The following is a 19613-nucleotide window of genomic DNA, read 5'->3' as shown; positions in this document are numbered from 1 at the left end:
AGCAGGGAAGGGGGCAGAGAAAGAGACACACACAGAATCCGAAGCAGGCTCCAGGCTCTGAGCTGTCAGCACAGAGCCCAATGCAGGGCTCGAACTCACAGACCATGAGGTCATGACCTGAACTGAAGTCGGACGCTCAACCGACTGAACCACCCAGGCGCCCCCACATCAGTTCATGATTGAAAGAAAGAAAGAAAGAAAGAAAGAAAGAAAGAAAGAAAGAAAGAAAGGAAGGAAGGAAGGAAGAAAGAAAGAAAGAAAGAAAGAAAGAAAGAAAGAAAGAAAACCTCAACTAACTAGGAATAGAAGGGAAGCTTCTCAATCTGGTAAAGACATTTATAAAATGTCAATAGCTAACATTATACTTAAAGGCTAAGTACACTGCAATTGAGACAACTGTCCACTCTCACTAATTCAACCCTATGTTGCACTGTAGGGCCTAGACAGTGTAATAAGGAAAGAACAAAAATAATATGCATGATTTGGAAAGGAAAAAAAGAATACTGTGTTTATTAAAAAGCAACACAAAGAAAATCCTAAAGAATCTATATGAAGAGTACCAGAATGAACAAAAGAAGTCATCAAGGTCACATAGTACAGGGGCAACATAGCACCCAAAAAAATGCATTTCTATAAAATTGCAAAATCATTAGAAAATTCTGTGTATTAAATTCCATTTTATCCACCATGAAGAAACAATGTAGAACTTTTGGTAACTGAAAACAATGAAGGCTGCCTAGGTCTATGTCTCCTAATACATCCTTCAGAAAAAAAAAAAGTACAAGCGGTGAAAAAAAAATCCAAAAACTACACCTTCATCATAATCTGACAATAGAAAAAAAAAAAATCCATGGAAGCAATCTCATATGCTCCCATCCAATTGCAAGATTTTGTGGTGAGAAAGTACTCACCAAGATAAAAAAGAAGAGAGAAGATAAAAGCTTGAAACAAGTTTAAAGTTGATATAAAATCTCCCTTGGAAAGATTAAGTCTATCCTAAGTATGAAAATACCAAGACAGTGTCACTGTAAATGAGCACCATACATAGAAAAGGACCCAGGGACACTAGGCTCGCTCAGTTGGTAGAATGTGCAACTCTTGATCTAAAGGATATAGGTTAAAGCCCCACATTGTGTGTAGAGATTACTTAAAAGAAAAAAAATCTTAAAAAAACAAAAGTACTTAAAAAGCAGGGATAATTTGAAGTAGGAGTCTTGAGTATAACTTCGGGGAGAAAAAGGGTAGTAAATAAAAGATGTGCCTTTTGGCAACCAGGTGGTTAAGGGATAAATAAAGTGGAAAAGTTAACTTCTTTCAAGACAAAAAAAGCCACAAATTCAGGACATACAATTCTTACCTTGGCCACCAAAACTTTGCTTTTCTAACAGAAGAGAGCTCCATAAAACTAGAAATCTTATAAACTATGCCAATGCCAGAAAAATGAAGAAAATATTAATGAATCTATGCAGTTATTATTAAAAACACAGAAAACAAAACAAAAATCAGAAAACCAGATCCAACATACATTAACTACTGAAAATTCCCCTGAAAAATATAACCAGGAAGCAGGAAACCATGACAGCTCTCCAAACAGAATAAATATAGTCAAACCAGCATTTATTTCAAGAGTAGCAAAAACTACCTTAAATCAGAAATTCAATGAAGAATTGACATGGGCATAAAGAAGGAGAAATGAAATAAGAGTTGACTCAACTAAGGAAAAGAATAAAAACAAACAAACTCAGAAGTAGGCACTGAATTATAAGATGCCCAAGGGAAAACAACAACAAAGAAAGTGAAAAGGTGATTGAGAGAGAAATTAAGAGGGTCAGAAATGAAGAACTGGACACCTGCATGGCTCAGTCAGATGGGCAGCGAACTCTTGATTTTAGCTTAGGTCATGATCTCACAGTCTTGGGATAAGGCCCACAGTTGGGATCTGAACTGAGCACAGAGGCTGTTTGGGATTCTCTCCCTTCTTCTCTCTCTGCCCCTCCCCTATTCACAGGCTCATGTGTGTTCTCTTCCTCTCTCAAAATACATAAACAACCTTAAAAAATGGAGAATATTTAAAACTATAATCCAAGAAAATTTTCTAGAAATAAAATAATTCCTTAGTGCCTCCTTCAAGTCACTCGCTGCTGTCCCCAAAAGTAACCACTTCCCTGATCTCTCATAAAATAACTTTGCCTCTTTTTGAATGTTACATAAACTAAGATAGAGTGTCTTATTTTGTGTCTGGCTTCTTTCTCTCCACACCATACATGTGAGAGCCGCCATGGTGTCCCATGTGGTTACACGTAAATCATTCTCATGCTGTATGCTCCATTGTGCATAATATCAATTTCTTTATTCATACAGCTGCTGATGAACATTTGGATGAGTTCCAGGTTGGAACTATTAAAACTATGCTGTGTGAACATTCCTATGAGTGTCTTGCAAGTGAACATTTGCTTTATACTGGGTTACTGAGCCTAAACCAGGGGTCAGCAAACATTTTCTGTAAAGGACCAAATAGTATTTTAGACAGTGTGGGCACATATAGACTCTGGCAGAGATTCATCCCTTCTTTCTTTTGTTTCTTCCCTTCCTACATTCCTTCATTACTTACTTACTTCCTCTTCCTCAGTCTTCTTCTCTTTTTCAACCTTTTATAAAGGTGAAATCATTCGTGTTCACAGGCTATGTAGAAACAAGCCACAGGCTAAATTTGGCAGTATTTGGTAAACTTTGGTAAACTTTGGTAAATTTGGTAAACTATAGTTTACCAGGCACTGGCCTACACACAGAATCCTTGATTCATTGGGAATGCATTTATTCAGCTTTGACAGATATTTCCAAAGTGTTTTCCAAGTGTTATGCCATTTAGACTTTCAAAAAGCAGTATATAAGATTTCCATTTGTTCTATATCATTGCTAACAATTAAAATTATATATATTTTTTATTTTATACATTCTGGTGGATAATTAGTGGTATCATTTTGTGGTTTTCATTTGCATTCCCCTCAAGACCAAAAAGGTTAAACACCTTTCCCATTGTTTATTGGTGTTTTAAATATCCTCTTTTGTGATGTTCAACTATCTTGCCCATTTTTTGTTTGTACTGTTTCTTTTTGTTACTGATTTATAATAAATCTCAATTTGAGATAAGAGGTTTTATTAGATAATTAGACTTATAAATAACTTCAATTCAGAGGCTTCCATTCCTCAATTTCTAAAGGTTTTATTATGAATGGAATTTCTTAATATAGTACAATTTATCTCATTTCCCTCTTTGGTTAATCTTTTGAGTCCTGTATCCTGTTTAAGTGACTATTTGGGGGGATTGCCATGGCAGAGTAGTTGTAGAACCCTATGCTTGCTTCGTCCCTCAAACACAGCTAGATAAACATTAAATCACTCTGAACACCCAAGAAATCGATCTGAAGACTGAGAGAACAAACCAGACAGCCAGGAGAGGGAGAGAGGAGGTCACATTGTGGAAGGTAGGAGGTATAGACATGTGATTTTGGGGAGAAAAGAGTCATGGGTGCTGTGGAAGGGAAGTAGTCCAGATCACAGAGAAAGGGGAAAGAGAGAGAGAGAGAGAGAGAGAGAGAGAGAGAGAGAACGCACAGTGCACAGAGGATCACAAGAACACTTCCCAAAAAGCACTGACTGGGAAAATGAGAGGGGATGATTATTGCAAGTTTTTACAACCAGCAGAGCTCAAAGACTGAAGTTATAGAAGACTGCACCATGGCTGGTGTGGAGCCCCGCAGGCACAGCAGTATTCCCATGGAGAAGGAGGGGAGAGGCCCAGGAGCAGACAGCATGATCTGAGGATTCCCTGGGCCACATTGGGAGACACAGTTCCTCTTACTGGAGTTCAACTGGGAGAGGTGGCACTACCTCTGGGGAAACAAGAGAGTCAGCAGGCTCCCACTGCACTATTCTCTTCTTTACCATAGGGGCAGAGATGCTTGCTGAGGGCAGCTAAACTGGATGCTTGATCTTTGCTGCACCTTACTCTAAACTCCAAGCACCTGTGCATTCGTGCAACTCCCATCTGGGACAAACCCTCCCCCAGGATCAGCCCGAGTCGGCACTGTGCTGGATCCCTAAAGTGTGGAGTTTTGAAACTCAGCTGGCGTGCCTGAGATAAAACACAGGTGCACTGTGTGGCCAGGCGAGCAAACAGGTGGGACGCAGACAGGGTGAAGGCAGGGATCTAACAAAAGCCTGGGGCACAGGAGGGGAGATTCTTTCCTCTTCTGTGAGGGCTTCCCAGACAGCAGCAGGTGCAAACTCCTCTATCCAGGTATGAGAGAGAGGGCTGGTGCCTTTCTTCTCCCCTGCCCATCAGCAAGAACAGATGTCAGTGAGCTGCACAGCACCCTCAGTGGAGGGCTGAGCCGCTTACACTTAGCCTGCCCCACCATGCTCTGCAGGTGCTTCTTTACTAAAGGGCAAGTGTGCCTGAGACTCAGAGCATCAGGGCCCTGGCCAAGACCAAAACTCTCCCACATGCACCAAGTGTACTGACCATACAGTGCTACAATGCTTCAGCTCTGGTGGAAATAAGATCAGGGCCCTTTTAACAAGCAGACCAAAGCACACCTAGTTAAAACTCACCATACACTAGACAAAGTCCAAATGCTACCCACAGCAAGTTAAGGAGAAACTCTGCAGAGGGATGACCTTAAGGAAAGGGCAACTTTTATCTTTATTATTTATTCCATTCCAGCCTTTATTTTTTAATTTCACTCCATCTATTTTATTTGACTTTAATTTTATGCTTTTCCTAACCTTTGATATGGATACTTACATCACAGTGTTCAGCCTTTCATCTTTTGTGATGTAAGCATTTAAAACTACCAATTTCTTGGTAAGCACTGCTTCAGCTGCATGGCACAGAATTTTAATATATTACATCATTTTAATTATCACTCAATCCAAAATATTTTTTTAATTTTTATTATGTTATCTAGGACCCGTGGGTTATTAGAACAGATTCCTTAATTTCTAAATATATAGAAATTCCTATTTATACTCCTGTTATTTAGCTCTAAGTCAATTTCACTTTGGTAGGACAACAAATTATTTATGAGTTTCTACACACTTATCATATTATGCAAAGAATTTTAATGATCTAGACAGTATAGAGAATTCTCATAAATGCCAGTTTAACATAATAATTTCCACAGAAGTAGTTAAGAAATTATAGCCATATTTATATGACTATCTAGATTTCAAGCCAAAGACTGTAACAAGAGATGAAAAAGGGCACTATATAATAATAAAGGATCTATCCAACAAGAAGACCTAATAATTGTAAATATATATGCCCCCAGCTTGATAGCACCCAAATATATAAATTAATGAAAAACATTAAGAAATTCATTGATAATAATACAATAATAGGTGGGGGCTTTAACACCACACAAACAGCAATGGACATTATCTAAGCAGAAAATCAACAAGGAAACAATGGCTTTCAATGACACCCTGGACCAGATGGACTTAACAGATATATTCAGGACGTCTCATCCTAAAGCAGCAGAACATGCATTTTTTTAGTGCACATGGGACCCTGTCCAGAACAGATCACATACTGGGTCACAAATCAGGCCTCAAAAAATACAAAAAGACTGAGATCATACCATGCATATTTTTACACCACAACGCTATGAAACTTGAAGTCAACCACAAAAAAAAAAAAAAAAAAAAAAAAATTGGAAAGCCCTCAAACAAATGGAGGTTAAAGAACATCATACTAAAGAACGAATGGGTTAACCAGGAAATTATAGAAGAAATCTTTTAAGAAATGGAAACAAATGAAAACACAATGGTTCAAAACCTTTGGGATGCAGCAAAGGCAGCCATAAGAGGGAAGTATATAGCAATACAGGACTACTTCAAAAAGAAAAATCTCAACTATACAACCTAACTTTACACCTAAAGGAGCTATAAAGAGAACAGCAAATGAAGCCTAAAGCCAGCAGAAGAAGGGAAACAATAAAGATACAGAAAATAATAAAGATATTGAATAAATGAGATAGAAACAAAATAAAAACAAAACAAAAAAACAGATCAATGAAAGTACAAGTTGGTTCTTTGAAAGAATTAATGAAATTGGCAAACCTCTAGCCAGACTTATCAAAAAGAAAAGAGAAAGAACCCAAATAGATAAAATCACGAATGAGAGATCAAAACCAAAACCACAGAAATATAAACACATAAGGTAATTTATGAAAAATTATATGGTAATAAATTGGGTAATCTTGAAGAAATGGATAAATTCCTAGAAACAACATATAAACTACCAAAACTGGAACAGACCAATAATCAGCAAACAAACTGAATAATCAAAAATCTCCCAACAAACAAAAGTCCAGGGCCAGATGTCTTCCTCGGCGAATTTTACCAAACATTTAAAGAAGAGTTAATACCTATTCTTAACAAACTGTTCCAAATAATAGCAATGGAAGGAAACTTCCAAACTCATTCTCGAGGCCAGCACTATCTTGACTCCAAAACCAGACAAAGACCCCACTAAAAAGGAGAATTACAGGCCAATAGACCTGATATACATGGATGCAAAAATTCTCAACAACATACTAGCAAATCAAATCCAACAGTACATTAAAATAATTATTCACCACAATCAAATAGGATTTTATGCCTGTGCTGCAGGGATGGTTCAATATTCATAAATCAGCCAATGTGATACACCCCATAATAAAAGAAAGGATCAGAACCATATGATCCTTTCAGTAAATGCAGGAAAAGTATTTGACAAAGTACACTTTCCAATTTTGATAAAAATCCTCAACAAAGTAGGGATCGAGGGTACATACCTCAATATCATAAAGACCATATATTAAAGTCCCATAGCTAATATGCCGAATGAGGAGAAACTGAGAGCTTTTCCTCTAAGGTCAGGAACAAGACGGGGATGTCAACTCTCAGCGTTATTTAACACAGTACTAGACAGCCATAGCAACTTCTTACTAGACATGTTTCCAGAGACAAGGAAAACAAAAGCAAAGGCAAACTACTGGGATTTCAAGATAAAAAAGGTTCTTTACAGAGAAGGAAACAATAAACAAAACTAAAAGGCAACCAATGGGAGGGGAAAAGAAACTTTCAAATGATATATCAGATAAAGGATTAGTATCCAAAATCTATAAAGAGCTTACAAACTCAACACCCAAGAAACAAATAATCCAGTGAAGAAATGGGCAGAGGACATGAATAGATACTTTTCCAAAGAAGACATACAGATGGCTAATAGACACATGCAAAAATGCTCAAATCACTCGTTATCAGAGAAATACAAATCAAAATCACAATGAAATACCACCTCATCCCTGTCAGAATGGCTAAAATTAACAATGCCAGAAACAACAGATGTTGGCAAGGATGAGGAGAAAGGGGAACCCTCTTACACTGTTTTTGGGAATGCAAACTGATGCAGCCTCTCTGGAAAATAGTATGGACATTCCTCAAAAAGTTAAAAATAGAACTACCTTGTGACCCAGCAACTGTACTACTAAGTATTTATCCAAAGGAAACAAAAATATTGATTCAAAGGGGCACATGTACCCAGATATTTATAACAGCACTATCAACAATAGCCTAACTATGGAAAGAGCCCAAATGTCCACTGACTGATGAATGGATAAAGATGTAATACACACACACACACACACACACACACACACACACACACACACACACTCTCACAATAGAATATTACTCAGGCACCAAAAAGAATGAAATCTTGCCATTTGCAATGACATGGATGGAGCTAGAGTGTATTATGCTAAGTGAAATAAGTCAATCAGAGAAAGACAAAGATCATGATTTCACTCATATGTGGAATTTAAGAAACAAAATAGAAAGGGAAGGGAAGAAAAAATAAAATAAGATAAAAACATAGAGGGAGGAAAACCATAAGAGACACTTAAAGATAGAGAACAAACTGAGGTTTGATGGAGGCTGGTAGGTGGCTGAATGGGCATTAGAGAGGGCACTTGTTAGAATGAACACTGTTCTTGTGTGTAGGGGATGAATCATTAAATTCTGTTCCTGAAACAAATATTACCCTGTATGTTAGCTAGCTACAATTTAAATAAAAACGTGAAACACTATGAAAAAAAAAAAAAAAAACGAGAAGTGACTACCAAAGCTTTAAAGCTACACAAATACCCTGTTTCTCCGTATCATTTTACTCCCAAATTTCAACATAAGTGGATTATCGTACAGCTAGTATTACTGTGGGTTTCTAATAGTGATTTTTTTTAAATTTTTCTCACTCCTTCTACATTTATTATTTATAATTCTTCTGTAAGGAATTTTGTTCATTTTCACCCATTTATTACTTATTAAATCAATTTACATCAGTTTAGATTCATGGATATTATTCTGTTGAGTTGTAACCCAATACAATCATTACTTTTTGTTCAAACTTCATTCCCCTGATAATTCTTTTAGGTTGGTACTGTGTCTCTTTGGCATGATCATGATCCCCTCTTCTTTTTTTTTAAGCTCTTTCTTACTTTGGGGCACCAAACAATGCTCCAGGATCATCATGTATTCTCCCAATCCAGGCCCTAGAATTAACCATTTCTCCATAGAGCCCTGGTTCCTCTCATTGGAAAACAGTATTTATTTATTTATTTATTTATTTTCAGGGTTTTTTAAATTTTTTTAATATGAAATTTACTGTCAAATTGGTTTCCATACAACACCCAGTGCCCATCCCAACAGGTGCCCTCCTCAATACCCACCACCCACCCTCCCCACCCTCCCACCACCCATCAACCCTCAGTTTGTTCTCAGTTTTTAAGAGTCTCTTACTGGAAAACAGTATTTAAAAACCAAGATATAGGCACTATATGTGTTTTTGCTTCTGGGATGTCATGGCTTCTAGACCGTCTTGACAAACAGAACTAGAAAATACATGTATACCCTAAACTATGTATACACACATATATCTATATTTACCTTTTTGTGTGTGTGTATATATGTACCTCTTTGTGTATATATTAAAATAAACATGAATTCATGCTGTTAGCTCAGACCCTAATCCAATACCACAGGGTTCTTTGTAGTCTTCACTCCTTGCTTATTTTTAATTTCTTTTCCTGACAGTGGAAAACTTGGCTTACATTAAAATACAATTTATTTTCCAAACCTAGTAAACACATAAAGTATTGTTAGAATTGTTAACCTATACCACATGATAAGCAAATTTACTAATCAGATTACAATTTTATGTACAGTTTTTTTTTTTCTTTAGCTTTATGGTATTAAGTCAAAACACTGTTTTCCAAAGTTGCTTAGGTCAGCCCTTTTTTTTCCTATTTTTGATGATGTTATGGCTTTTCTAATATAGTTAAATTTACTTGTCACAATTTTACTTTACACCCTAGGGTCTCCTGACATTCTAGGTGACTTTTCTTTTTAATTTGCATTCACAAAGTTCACTCTTTGTGGTGTAAAACATGGGTTTTGACAAATGCATGGATTCATCTATCAACCTACACAGTGTCAGAAAGAACAGTTCTACAACACAAAAACTCCATTTTGAGGCCCCCTTGAGGTTAATCCTTACCTTTACTACTTCTGGCAAATAACTGATCTGTTTTCCATCCCCACAGTTCTGCCTGTTCCAGATCATTTTATAAATGAAATTACACAACTTGTAGCCTCTGGGTCTGGTTTCTTTCACTAAGCAAAAAGCATTTAAGATTTAATCATGTGGTTTTACAAACCAATATTTGTTCTTTTTTGCTTTTCATATATTTCAAAGTTTATGCAGCAGGTATTGTTGCACTCTGCACCACATTCCCTCAGTCCATCTGGTTTCAGTACAGCACACTGTGGGTGACTCACCTAAAGCAAGTTCTGCAATATCTCTACTTTTCACTAGCCAGGGCAAGCTAGTAACCAGACTGTTGGCACAGCTCCGAAGCACAGTACCTCCAAAGGCATCACCCAACCAATGAATGATGAGAAGCCACAGATAAGTGCACCACCTTCCAGTCCCTCAGCAGGTTAACTCTGAGGAGCATTCTACATGGTCCTCGTAGGTCCCTAGTGGGTGTGAGTCCAAATTTCCGAGTATAGTATCCGGATTAGTAATTATTGGTATTATTAGTATTATTAGTATTATTGGTTTTTCTCCCTTCTTTAAAACTCTCTCTTCCCTCAACTGTGCTTCCTAGGTTCACTTCCCAAATAAACTATTTCTCTTATCCTTGTGTTAGGATGTCACCTGTTCTAAGACACTTTCCCCAGATATCCCTATGACTCATTCTCTCATCTATATGAAGTATTTATTGTTACTTCTCAGTGAGCTCTTCTCTCACCACCTTCTTAAATTGCAAGCCTTATTCCCCTTCCTTCCTTTAGTTAATAGCATTTTATTTATTTAACAGCACTTAATCTCATATATGCATGTGTATAGAATTAATTTTATTAATTTCAACTAGGCTCTGTGAATGGAATAATTTTAGTCTAATTTGTTAATAATTGTGTCTCTAGCACTTAAAATGCCCCTTGGAACATAGTAGGCACTCAATAAAAATATATTGAATAAGTAATCTTTCAAGAAGGTTGTTTTTATTTAGCATAAGAGACTTCCTATGGAAAAAAACCTGAAAACTATTAACTTTCAAAATCGTATGGTATTCCTAATGAGGCCAGCTGATTCCATCACAAATGTTATTTAAAACATTCTCACACTTAGCACAAAGTTTGCCTGGATCTTCTGAGTTGCCTCTGAATTCTAAGATACCGTAAAACTATGAACAATAAAAGACTATATACTACAAGGTAGAAAACGGGCATAAGTCCAGTTTTCATATGAAGCCAAATATATTGTGCCAAACATAGTGTGTAGAATGCCATCTACACAACAGCGATGGATATAGGGAAGAATATTTTTTATCGGTGAAATTTGAGTCCCATTATGTTTTTCTAAGTATTTATTATAAGAAAGACAAAATCATTCTTGGTTTCCAAACTGAAATTCTATTGATCACATTTTTATTACCTGGACACTGGATAAAGGACCACTCATAGTTCTTTTCTTTAGGACAAAGACTGGAATCAAGAACCATCTCACTACTGTGCATTCCAACAAGCTTCATTGGTCCTCGCGAAGATCCTTCAATGCAGTGTCCTCTTCCTGTGTTACTAGGATCATTGCACCAGCCACATCCAGGCTGTTCCAAACAATGCCCACAGGTTCTCAATCCAGAACAATTTTGAGCTGCATGACAGGAACATTAACAAATATGTTATATGACTTTATATTCAAATAGAATTATAAGCTAATGGAAAAATAAGTATGATCTGAAATAAAGAATATAAAAAGTTGTCTGTAGCTAATGTAAACACTTTTTGTAATAATACCAAAGAGTCAGCAGTTACTTAAAGCAAATAAAACATACATCATGAACAAAGAGGAGATAAATGAACAAATAGGTGAAAAAGGGTGTGTGGTAACCATGACATGGAGAAAAATGAAGTCAGCACTTCAAGATTCCTGAGAACTTTGCCTCAAAGCGGATCCAGGGGCCTACAGACCACATTTGCCATTGTTTGTGATGTAGAGCCATGTTAGCTGTTCTTGTTGTGCCTAGTAAAGGCCTTCAAGGAAAAACTCTGCATCTGCCTATGACTGTCCAGTGCAAAGGCTGCCTGCCCATTCCCTGAGATAGCTGAGCCCTATTTGTACTGCCTTTCACTGACGATGTTCTTCCCAAGGGTCCAAGATACTAGCATTTACCTAATCAATCTCACCTAAAGAGTCAAACTGGATGGGAACATGGCCACCAGATCCCTACCTCAGCCAGGCAACAAGCAAAGGCTTTACTGATTTTCAGGGCTGCAGAATATCCCTCCAAGATTCAAAGGTTGAGCTGAAGCTCAAACTTTTTGTTTAAATTATGAATAATCTATAATATTCAGCAATGTTATGAATATTGTGATATCTTTTCCAAGGATGAACATATTATAGTTTGCCATTATATATACCATAGCTACTATGTGATGTTTTAAAATTTTAATTCACAGAGTATCCTATATTGGGCTGAGACTTTCTTTCATTACTTTTATTGACATTTTGCTAGAAAAGGCATTCTTTGTCCTGGGAATTATTTACCTATAGACGACAGTGATAGAGGTACAAGACATCATGAATGATGTTTCTTCTAGCCACATGCTAGAAAAAAACTAGAGGGGGGAAGTGGTAATTTCTCGTAAACCAAATTCCATTGTTAAGGTGGTAATAACTTAATTTCCACTCAGTGTTTTGTTATTACTGGAAACGAAAAATGTTCCTCAGATTGCTGCAAACAAGAAAGGCACAAGCTTCTCAGTGAACATCAGGAACTCAATACAGTGAACTGCGTAGGGATAATAGAATATTGGTTAAAGAATTCATCAATTATAATATGATTTGTTATTAAGAATTTTTGGCATGCTGAGCATTTCAGATTGGAAAATAAGTACTGTGTCCTCTATTTCTTTAATAATAATTTAAAAAGGAAGAACACTGAACCATTGACTACAACTGGATAATGTTATTTTTGTAAACAAATAATCCATTAGCATGAACATGCTTCCTTTTAAAATTTACATTTTTTTCGGCAACACACAATGCTAAATGGTACATCACTTAAAGATCCTTAGATAACTGAACATTTCATATAGTACCATACCCCTTTAGTTTTCATGCGTTGAAATATTTCTCTTATATATATGATTGTAGCTACCCCACAGTATTGTTGACTGGGTTATTCTAATTGTCTTCTGGTTTCTAAGTGTCTTATATAAAGTTGCTACAAAACCAATAGGAAATAATGAAAAATATAAAATTGGGTATGTTATCTTGACATTCCAATTATTTACTATCATGTGATGATTTGAAGTAGATCTCTACTAGGTTTCACCCAGAATAAATCTAGTTTTATATTTATGGTCTATGGAAAGTAAATTTTATTTTAGGACTTTCTTTTTAAGGATATATAACCAACAAAATGGCTTGAAGAAGCATTACATACAAAGTAAATCTAAACTATTCTCAAATACAACATTCCTGTTAATGCTTTCCAAACAGCTGGAGAAATCTTAGATGAAAGAAGGCTCAGTTTCTTGTACTGGCTGATTGACAAACTAGTAATCTTCTAATTCCGTTTATTTATTTGATTTTAGGCTTTAATAACAGGTTACAAGATGTCATGCTCAGAGCAACATTTTATTCTCTTAGATTTTATTTTACATATGAAACTAGTGCATAAGGTAATGTCGGTTTTCCTTTTACTCAAGAGTACAACAAAGCAACAGGCATTGCTAAAGATTAACAGGAAAATCCATCTCTAGTATTTAATAATGATTCAAATACTGACAAAAACTAATGTTTTTTAGACAATAATACAGGAAAGATTTTGTAGGCTATGCTATTTTTCTAAGTTATGAATAGTAGCGAGACTGTGTATAAACTACAAGTAATTAGAGCAATCATTTTTATTTTATTTATTTTGGGCTTTTTGAAAAATTAAGTTGTAAAACATTCAATATGGTTTTTGCAATGTGTAAGAATTTTAAAAATCAATCTGTAAGAAATTATGCCATCAGATGATTACTGGAGACTTCTGGTTTCTGATCCTGCATGTCATGGATTCAGAAGTTACCACTCCATCCAAACAAAAAGTAAAAAGCAGCACAAAATGAAAAGTCAACAACTCGTCTTAGATCTGTCAGAGGAGGTCACAGGGAAAATCACTGCGGAAAATTGAAGAGACAGAGAGGAGGATACAGAGAATTGTAATATACCAAATATGAAACTTCTACGGGAACAGTGCCAGGGGAAGGAACTACGGAAGCTCACTGTGGGCAACTCTGAGAGTTAAAATTCCCAGAAGGACCCAGTCATGGGGCATTCACACACTTCTGTGAGTTTTACCTCCAAGAGCTCCCAGTGAACATCAAAGAAAAACCTTCTTCTGCTTCCAGCAGGCAAAGATATTTTGAAATATGCCAGAGTTTTCTGTTCTTCTTAACAAGGCCAGGAAAAACTATGTAACAGAGCCTAAACTACTGAGGTTTTTGTTTGTTTGTTTGTTTTTGTTTTTATTTTTTTTTTATTTTTTTTTCAACGTTTATTTATTTTTTTGGGACAGAGAGAGACAGAGCATGAACAGGGGAGGGGCAGAGAGAGAGGGAGACACAGAGTCGGAAACAGGCTCCAGGCTCTGAGCCATCAGCCCAGAGCCCGACGCGGGGCTCGAACTCACAGACCCCGAGATCGTGACCTGGCTGAAGTCGGACGCTTAACCGACTGCGCCACCCAGGCGCCCCACTACTGAGGTTTTTATCAGAGCCTAACTGACCTGTTAAAGAGAAATATCCAACTCTAGCCTCCTCTGGCCTTCCACGTGGGAAAAGAGATACACAAATACAGCTCCCTCTGACCATCATGTGCCACCTGAGAAAGGGGAAAAAACTGAGATGCACTGGTGAAGTCCACAATATGAGGCACAATTTCACAAGAAAACTAAGACCTAATCATATATAGAACACTTCTGCTCCTTCCATACTCTACAACTGCAATGCTAAAAGCCTATCCATTTACAGCAGTTTCTTCTACCCATAAATCATACCTGGCTATCAAGAAAAAAATTACAAGCATACCAAAAGACAAAAAAACAATGTGAAGGGGTGTCTTCATGACTTAGTCAGTTAAACGTCTGACTTCGACTCAAGTCATGATCTCACAACTATGGGTTCGAGCCCCACATAGGATTCTGTGCCGACAGCTCGGAGCCTGGAGTCTGCTTTGGATTCTGTGTCTCCCTCTCTCTCTGCCCCTACCCTGCTCATGCTCTCTTTCTCAAAAATAAATAAACATTAAAACAAAAATGTGAGAAGACAGAACAAGCATCAGATCAGAAATGGCAGGAATGTTGGAATTATCAGGCCAGGAATTTAAAACAAGTATGATTAATATGCTAAAGGTTCTAATGGATAAAGTATCCATTATGCAAGAACAGATGAGCATTGTAAGCAAAACTATAAACCTCCCAGAAATAATATACAAGATCAAGATGACCTTGAGTTTGGTGATATTTTAGTTATGACACCAAAGGCACAATCCATGAAAAAAAATTGATAAACTAGACTCCATTAAAATTTAAACTCAAATTTAAAATTTCTTCTTTGCAAAGATATTGTCAAGAGAATGAAAGTACAAGCTATACACTGTAAGAAAATATTTAGAAAAGACACATCTAATAAAGGACTGTTATCTAAAATACACAAAGAACTCTTAAAACTCAATAATAAGAAAATAAACAACCCAAGTTGAAAATGGACAAAAGACCTAAACAGACACCTTACCAAAGATACAGAGGCAAGAATGAAAAAATGCTCCACAACATATGTCAAGAGAAATGCAAACTAAAACAACAATGAGATACCACTGCATACCTATTAGAATGGCCAAAATCCAAAACACTGACAACACCAAATGCTGGTAAATATGTAGAATGCAAAGGTACGGAAACATCCATTGCTGGTGGGAATGCAAAATACAACCCCTTTGAAAGTCAGTTTGATGGTTTCTTACAAAACTAACATACAGTTCAGCAATAACACTTTTCCGATATTTACCCAAATGAACTGAAAATTTATGTCCACATAAAAACCTGCACATGGATGTTTATTGCAGCTTTGTTCACAATTGTCAAAACTTTCCAAAAGCAACCAAGATTTCTTTTAGTAGTGAGTAGACAAACTGTGGTACAACCAGACAATGAATACTAGTCAATAAGCTACCAAGCCATGAAAAGACAAGAAGGAAATTTAAATACATATTACTAAGTGAAAGAAACTAATCTGAGAAGCTACATACTGTATGATTCCAACCATATGACATTCTGGAAAAGGCAAAACTATGGGGACAGTAAAATATTAGTGATTTCCAGGTGTTAGGGTAGACAGAAGGATGACTAGGCAGAGCTCAGAAGATTTTTAGGCAGTGAAACTGCTGTATATGATACTATAGTGATGGATACATGCCATTATACAACTGTCAAATCCCACAGAATGTAGGACACCAAGAATGGAGCCTAATGTAAACTCTGGACTTTGAGCAACAGTGATGTGCCAATGTAGGCTCATCACCTGTAGCAAATGTACAGCTCTGGTGGGGGATGTTGTCAGTGGGGGAATTAAGCACATGTGGGGGCAGAGGACATACGGGAGCTCTCTATAGCTTCCTCTCAAAATTTCTGTGAACCTCAAACTGATCTAAAAAATAAACTGTAATCAATTTTTAAAGGATTATTTTCCCTAACTTCCATGAAAAAAATGTTTAAATTGAACATGTATATAAACCTGCCAAATACTATAAGAAATACAGATTTGTCAGATGTGTACTATATTCTCATGTTTCCTATTATTCCATTTTCACTGTATCAATTTAATTACATTTTATTTGAACATTTATATATTAAGAACTAAATCTTCTATTATTGCTTTAAATAATCTCCTTGAAGTTCATTTTCACAAATAGAATAACAAATATTGTAAGATAAATATATCAATTATTAATAATTGCAGTTATTAACAAAGCTTTCTCAGAAAACATTAGGCAAAATGTGTCTGAAGACATATTTCTTTCTTCAAATTGTGAATTTTAAGTAATAATATGACAATATTATAACTGAAAAACACTAGGGAATATTATAAAACCCATATTTGTTTCTCATTAGCAAAGAACAGTTTCCTTCAAGTTCCATTTACTAGGAAACCTCAAATACCAATGAAACAAATTTCTGAAAGCAACATAAAATTTATACCATTTCTAATATAGTTTTATTTATAACTATAAGAATGCTTTTACTACTGTTAAATGTTTAGTGAAGGACTAGACAAATGTACTAAAAAACAATAATATAAATCCATTACATATAATACTAAAAAGATATAAAGTTAAATGTAAAAATATGACAAAAACATTGCCCATAAGCTGACATATTTGCAAAACAATAACACTCAGCTACTTTTAGCACTCAGATTTTGAGCAAGGATGTATTGCCAATCTCTATTTTATTTCCTGGCATTTCCTCATTGCTCATTAAACGTCTGCTGGTTAAAACCAGGGAAAAGAAAGACATAATAGAGAAGGAGTTTGTTTCTCACAAGGAGTAGATTACTACAACGTCCAAAAGATACAGGGTCTCCTTGAAGCAAAGTACAATGCCCTTCTTCCCACATGAATAAAGGGCATATAATTTACAGGGCTGTGGAACAAACATAACTGTTACTGGACATCAGCTGCACAAATGGGTTTCGGATGGCCAAAGAGAAGGCAGGCTGACAACAGACCCAACAGTGAAAGACAAGACCCAAGGAAAAGAAAATTCCAGCAGGCTAGACTGCTTAAGAACAAGTACAAAAAGTTGAAAATAAAATTCTCAACAAATCAAAATCAAGAAAACAAAGAGTCAAAAACAAAAGATATAAAAGCAGAACTTGACAACTGATCTAACACCCCTAGCGGACAACCCTAGCAACAGCAGTTATTGTAATCAAGTTCATCAGTGGTGAAGGTGCAATTCATTACCTGTGTTTAAGTAGTTAATCATGTTCTATTTACCTTCTCAAAAAATGCAGTTACAGTTTTTATAGTGGAACTACAAGGTTCTCAAAAGCATTACTTTAAATAAATACAAATCCCCAAAGAAAAAACCAGGAAGAAGAATCTGAATCATAACAAACAAAGAGATGGAAAAAACAAGTGAATTTAAGACATACTGAGATTTATCTAGAAATTCCAACAACTGTTCTAAGATTTCTAAAGAGTAAATAGGAAAAAAACAATCTAATGATTAAAAACCATTTTTAGCACATAAAGAAAGTACTCATCAGATTCAAAGAGCCAATGGGAATCTATTTTTAAAATCCAACTCAATTAATGGAAAACTGAATTGAAATGAGTTGTAAAATTTGGAATGCCAAGGATAAAGAGAAAAAAAATCTTAAAATCTTATATTTCTCAAAGAATTTCTTTAAAAAGAGGCTCCAAAAATTAATGAAAATCAAATTCACATGAGAATTCTCACTCACAACACCAAATGCTACAAGGTCTAAGGAAAGAATTACTTAGAACTACATATCCAGCCACTTTATCATTCACACGAACATAAAAAATACACTTTAGACATGAAAAAACTCAAAAACATTACTAGCCATAAATTTATTTGGAAAGAATTACTGAAGACTGTTCTCTAAAAGGTAAATAAATGAGAAAGAAAATATGGAATACAAGAAAGATTTGTGAGCAAAGAAGACAACTTAGATTTTTTTTTCCTTTTTTTTTAATTTAAACATTAGTTAACATACAATGCAGTATTGGTTTCAGGAGTAAAATTCAGTGATTCACCACTTTCGTACAACACCCAGTGCTCATCACCACAAGTGCACTCCTTGGTACCTCTCACCCATCTAATCCATCTCCCACTCACCTCCCTCCTTCAACCCATAGTTTGTTCTCTATAATTAAGAGGCCCTCGTGGTTTGTTTCCCTCTCTTCTCTCCACCCCCTTCCCATATATTCATTTGTTTATTAAATTCCACATATGAATTAAATCATATGCTATTTGTCTTTCTCTGACTGACTTATTTCACTTAGCATAATACATTCTAGCCCCATCTACATCATTGCAAATGGCAAGATTTCATTCTTCTTGATTACTGAGTAATATTCCTGTGTGTGTGTATATATATATATTATATATATATATATATAACACATATATATACATTATGTGTATGTGTGTGTGTGTGTGTGTGTATACACACACACACACACACACACACACACACACAAACTTCTTTATCCATTCATAGTCAGTGGACATTTGGGATCTCTCCATAACTTGGCTATTGTTGACAATGCTGCTGTAAACATTGGGTTGCATGTACCCCCTTTGAATCTGTATTTTTGTATCCTTTGGGTAAATACCTAAGAGTACAATTGCTGGACCACAGGGAAGTCCTATTCTTAGTTTTTTTGAGGAACCTCCATACTTTTCTCCAGAATAGGTATACCAGTTTGCATTCCCAACTACAGTGCAGGAGAATTCTCCTTTCTCTGCATCCTTGCCAACACCTGTTGTTTTTTGTATTGCTAATTTTAGCCATTCTACCAGGTGTGAGGTGGTATCTGACTGTGGTTTTGATTTGTATTTCTCTAACGATGAGTGATGTTAAGTATCTTTTCATGTGTTTGTTGACCATCTGGATGTTGGCCATGTGTCTGTTGGCCGTCTTCTTTGGAAAAGTGTCTCTTCATGTCTTCTGCCCATTTCTTAACTGATTATTTGTTTTTTGGATGTTGAGTTTAAGAAGTTCTTTATAGATTTGGGGTACTAATCCTAAATTATCAGATATGTCATTTGCAAATATCTTCTACCATTCTGTAGGCTGCCTTTTAGTTTTATTGTTTCCTTTGCTGTGCAGAAGCTTCTTATCTTGATGAAGTCCCAGTAGTTCATGTCTTTTGTTTCCCTTGCCTTCAGTGACATGTCTAAGTAAGAAGTTGCTCCAGCCAT

The 19613-nt window shown here is 36.0% G+C and overlaps 1 protein-coding gene across 3 annotated transcripts in view; it reads right to left on the bottom strand.

Moving 5' to 3' along the window:
- Nucleotides 1-19613, bottom strand: part of ATRNL1 (attractin like 1) — a 778070-nt gene that overhangs the window by 577996 nt on the left and 180461 nt on the right. For all 3 annotated transcript variants that reach the window (XR_007145488.1, XR_007145489.1, XM_047826276.1), the window contains exon 18: nt 11045-11263. Coding sequence is in view for 1 of the 3 variants with exons in the window: in XM_047826276.1 (XP_047682232.1) it covers nt 11045-11263 (219 nt within the window). In the remaining 2 variants the exon portion in view is untranslated. The remainder of the gene's footprint in view (nt 1-11044; nt 11264-19613) is intronic.

Source organism: Prionailurus viverrinus, chromosome D2 (genome assembly GCF_022837055.1).
Source record: "Prionailurus viverrinus isolate Anna chromosome D2, UM_Priviv_1.0, whole genome shotgun sequence".
NCBI classification, from domain to species: domain Eukaryota; kingdom Metazoa; phylum Chordata; class Mammalia; order Carnivora; family Felidae; genus Prionailurus; species Prionailurus viverrinus.
The sequence above is the reverse complement of the archived record's forward strand: the minus strand, read 5'-3'. Positions and strand labels throughout refer to the sequence as shown.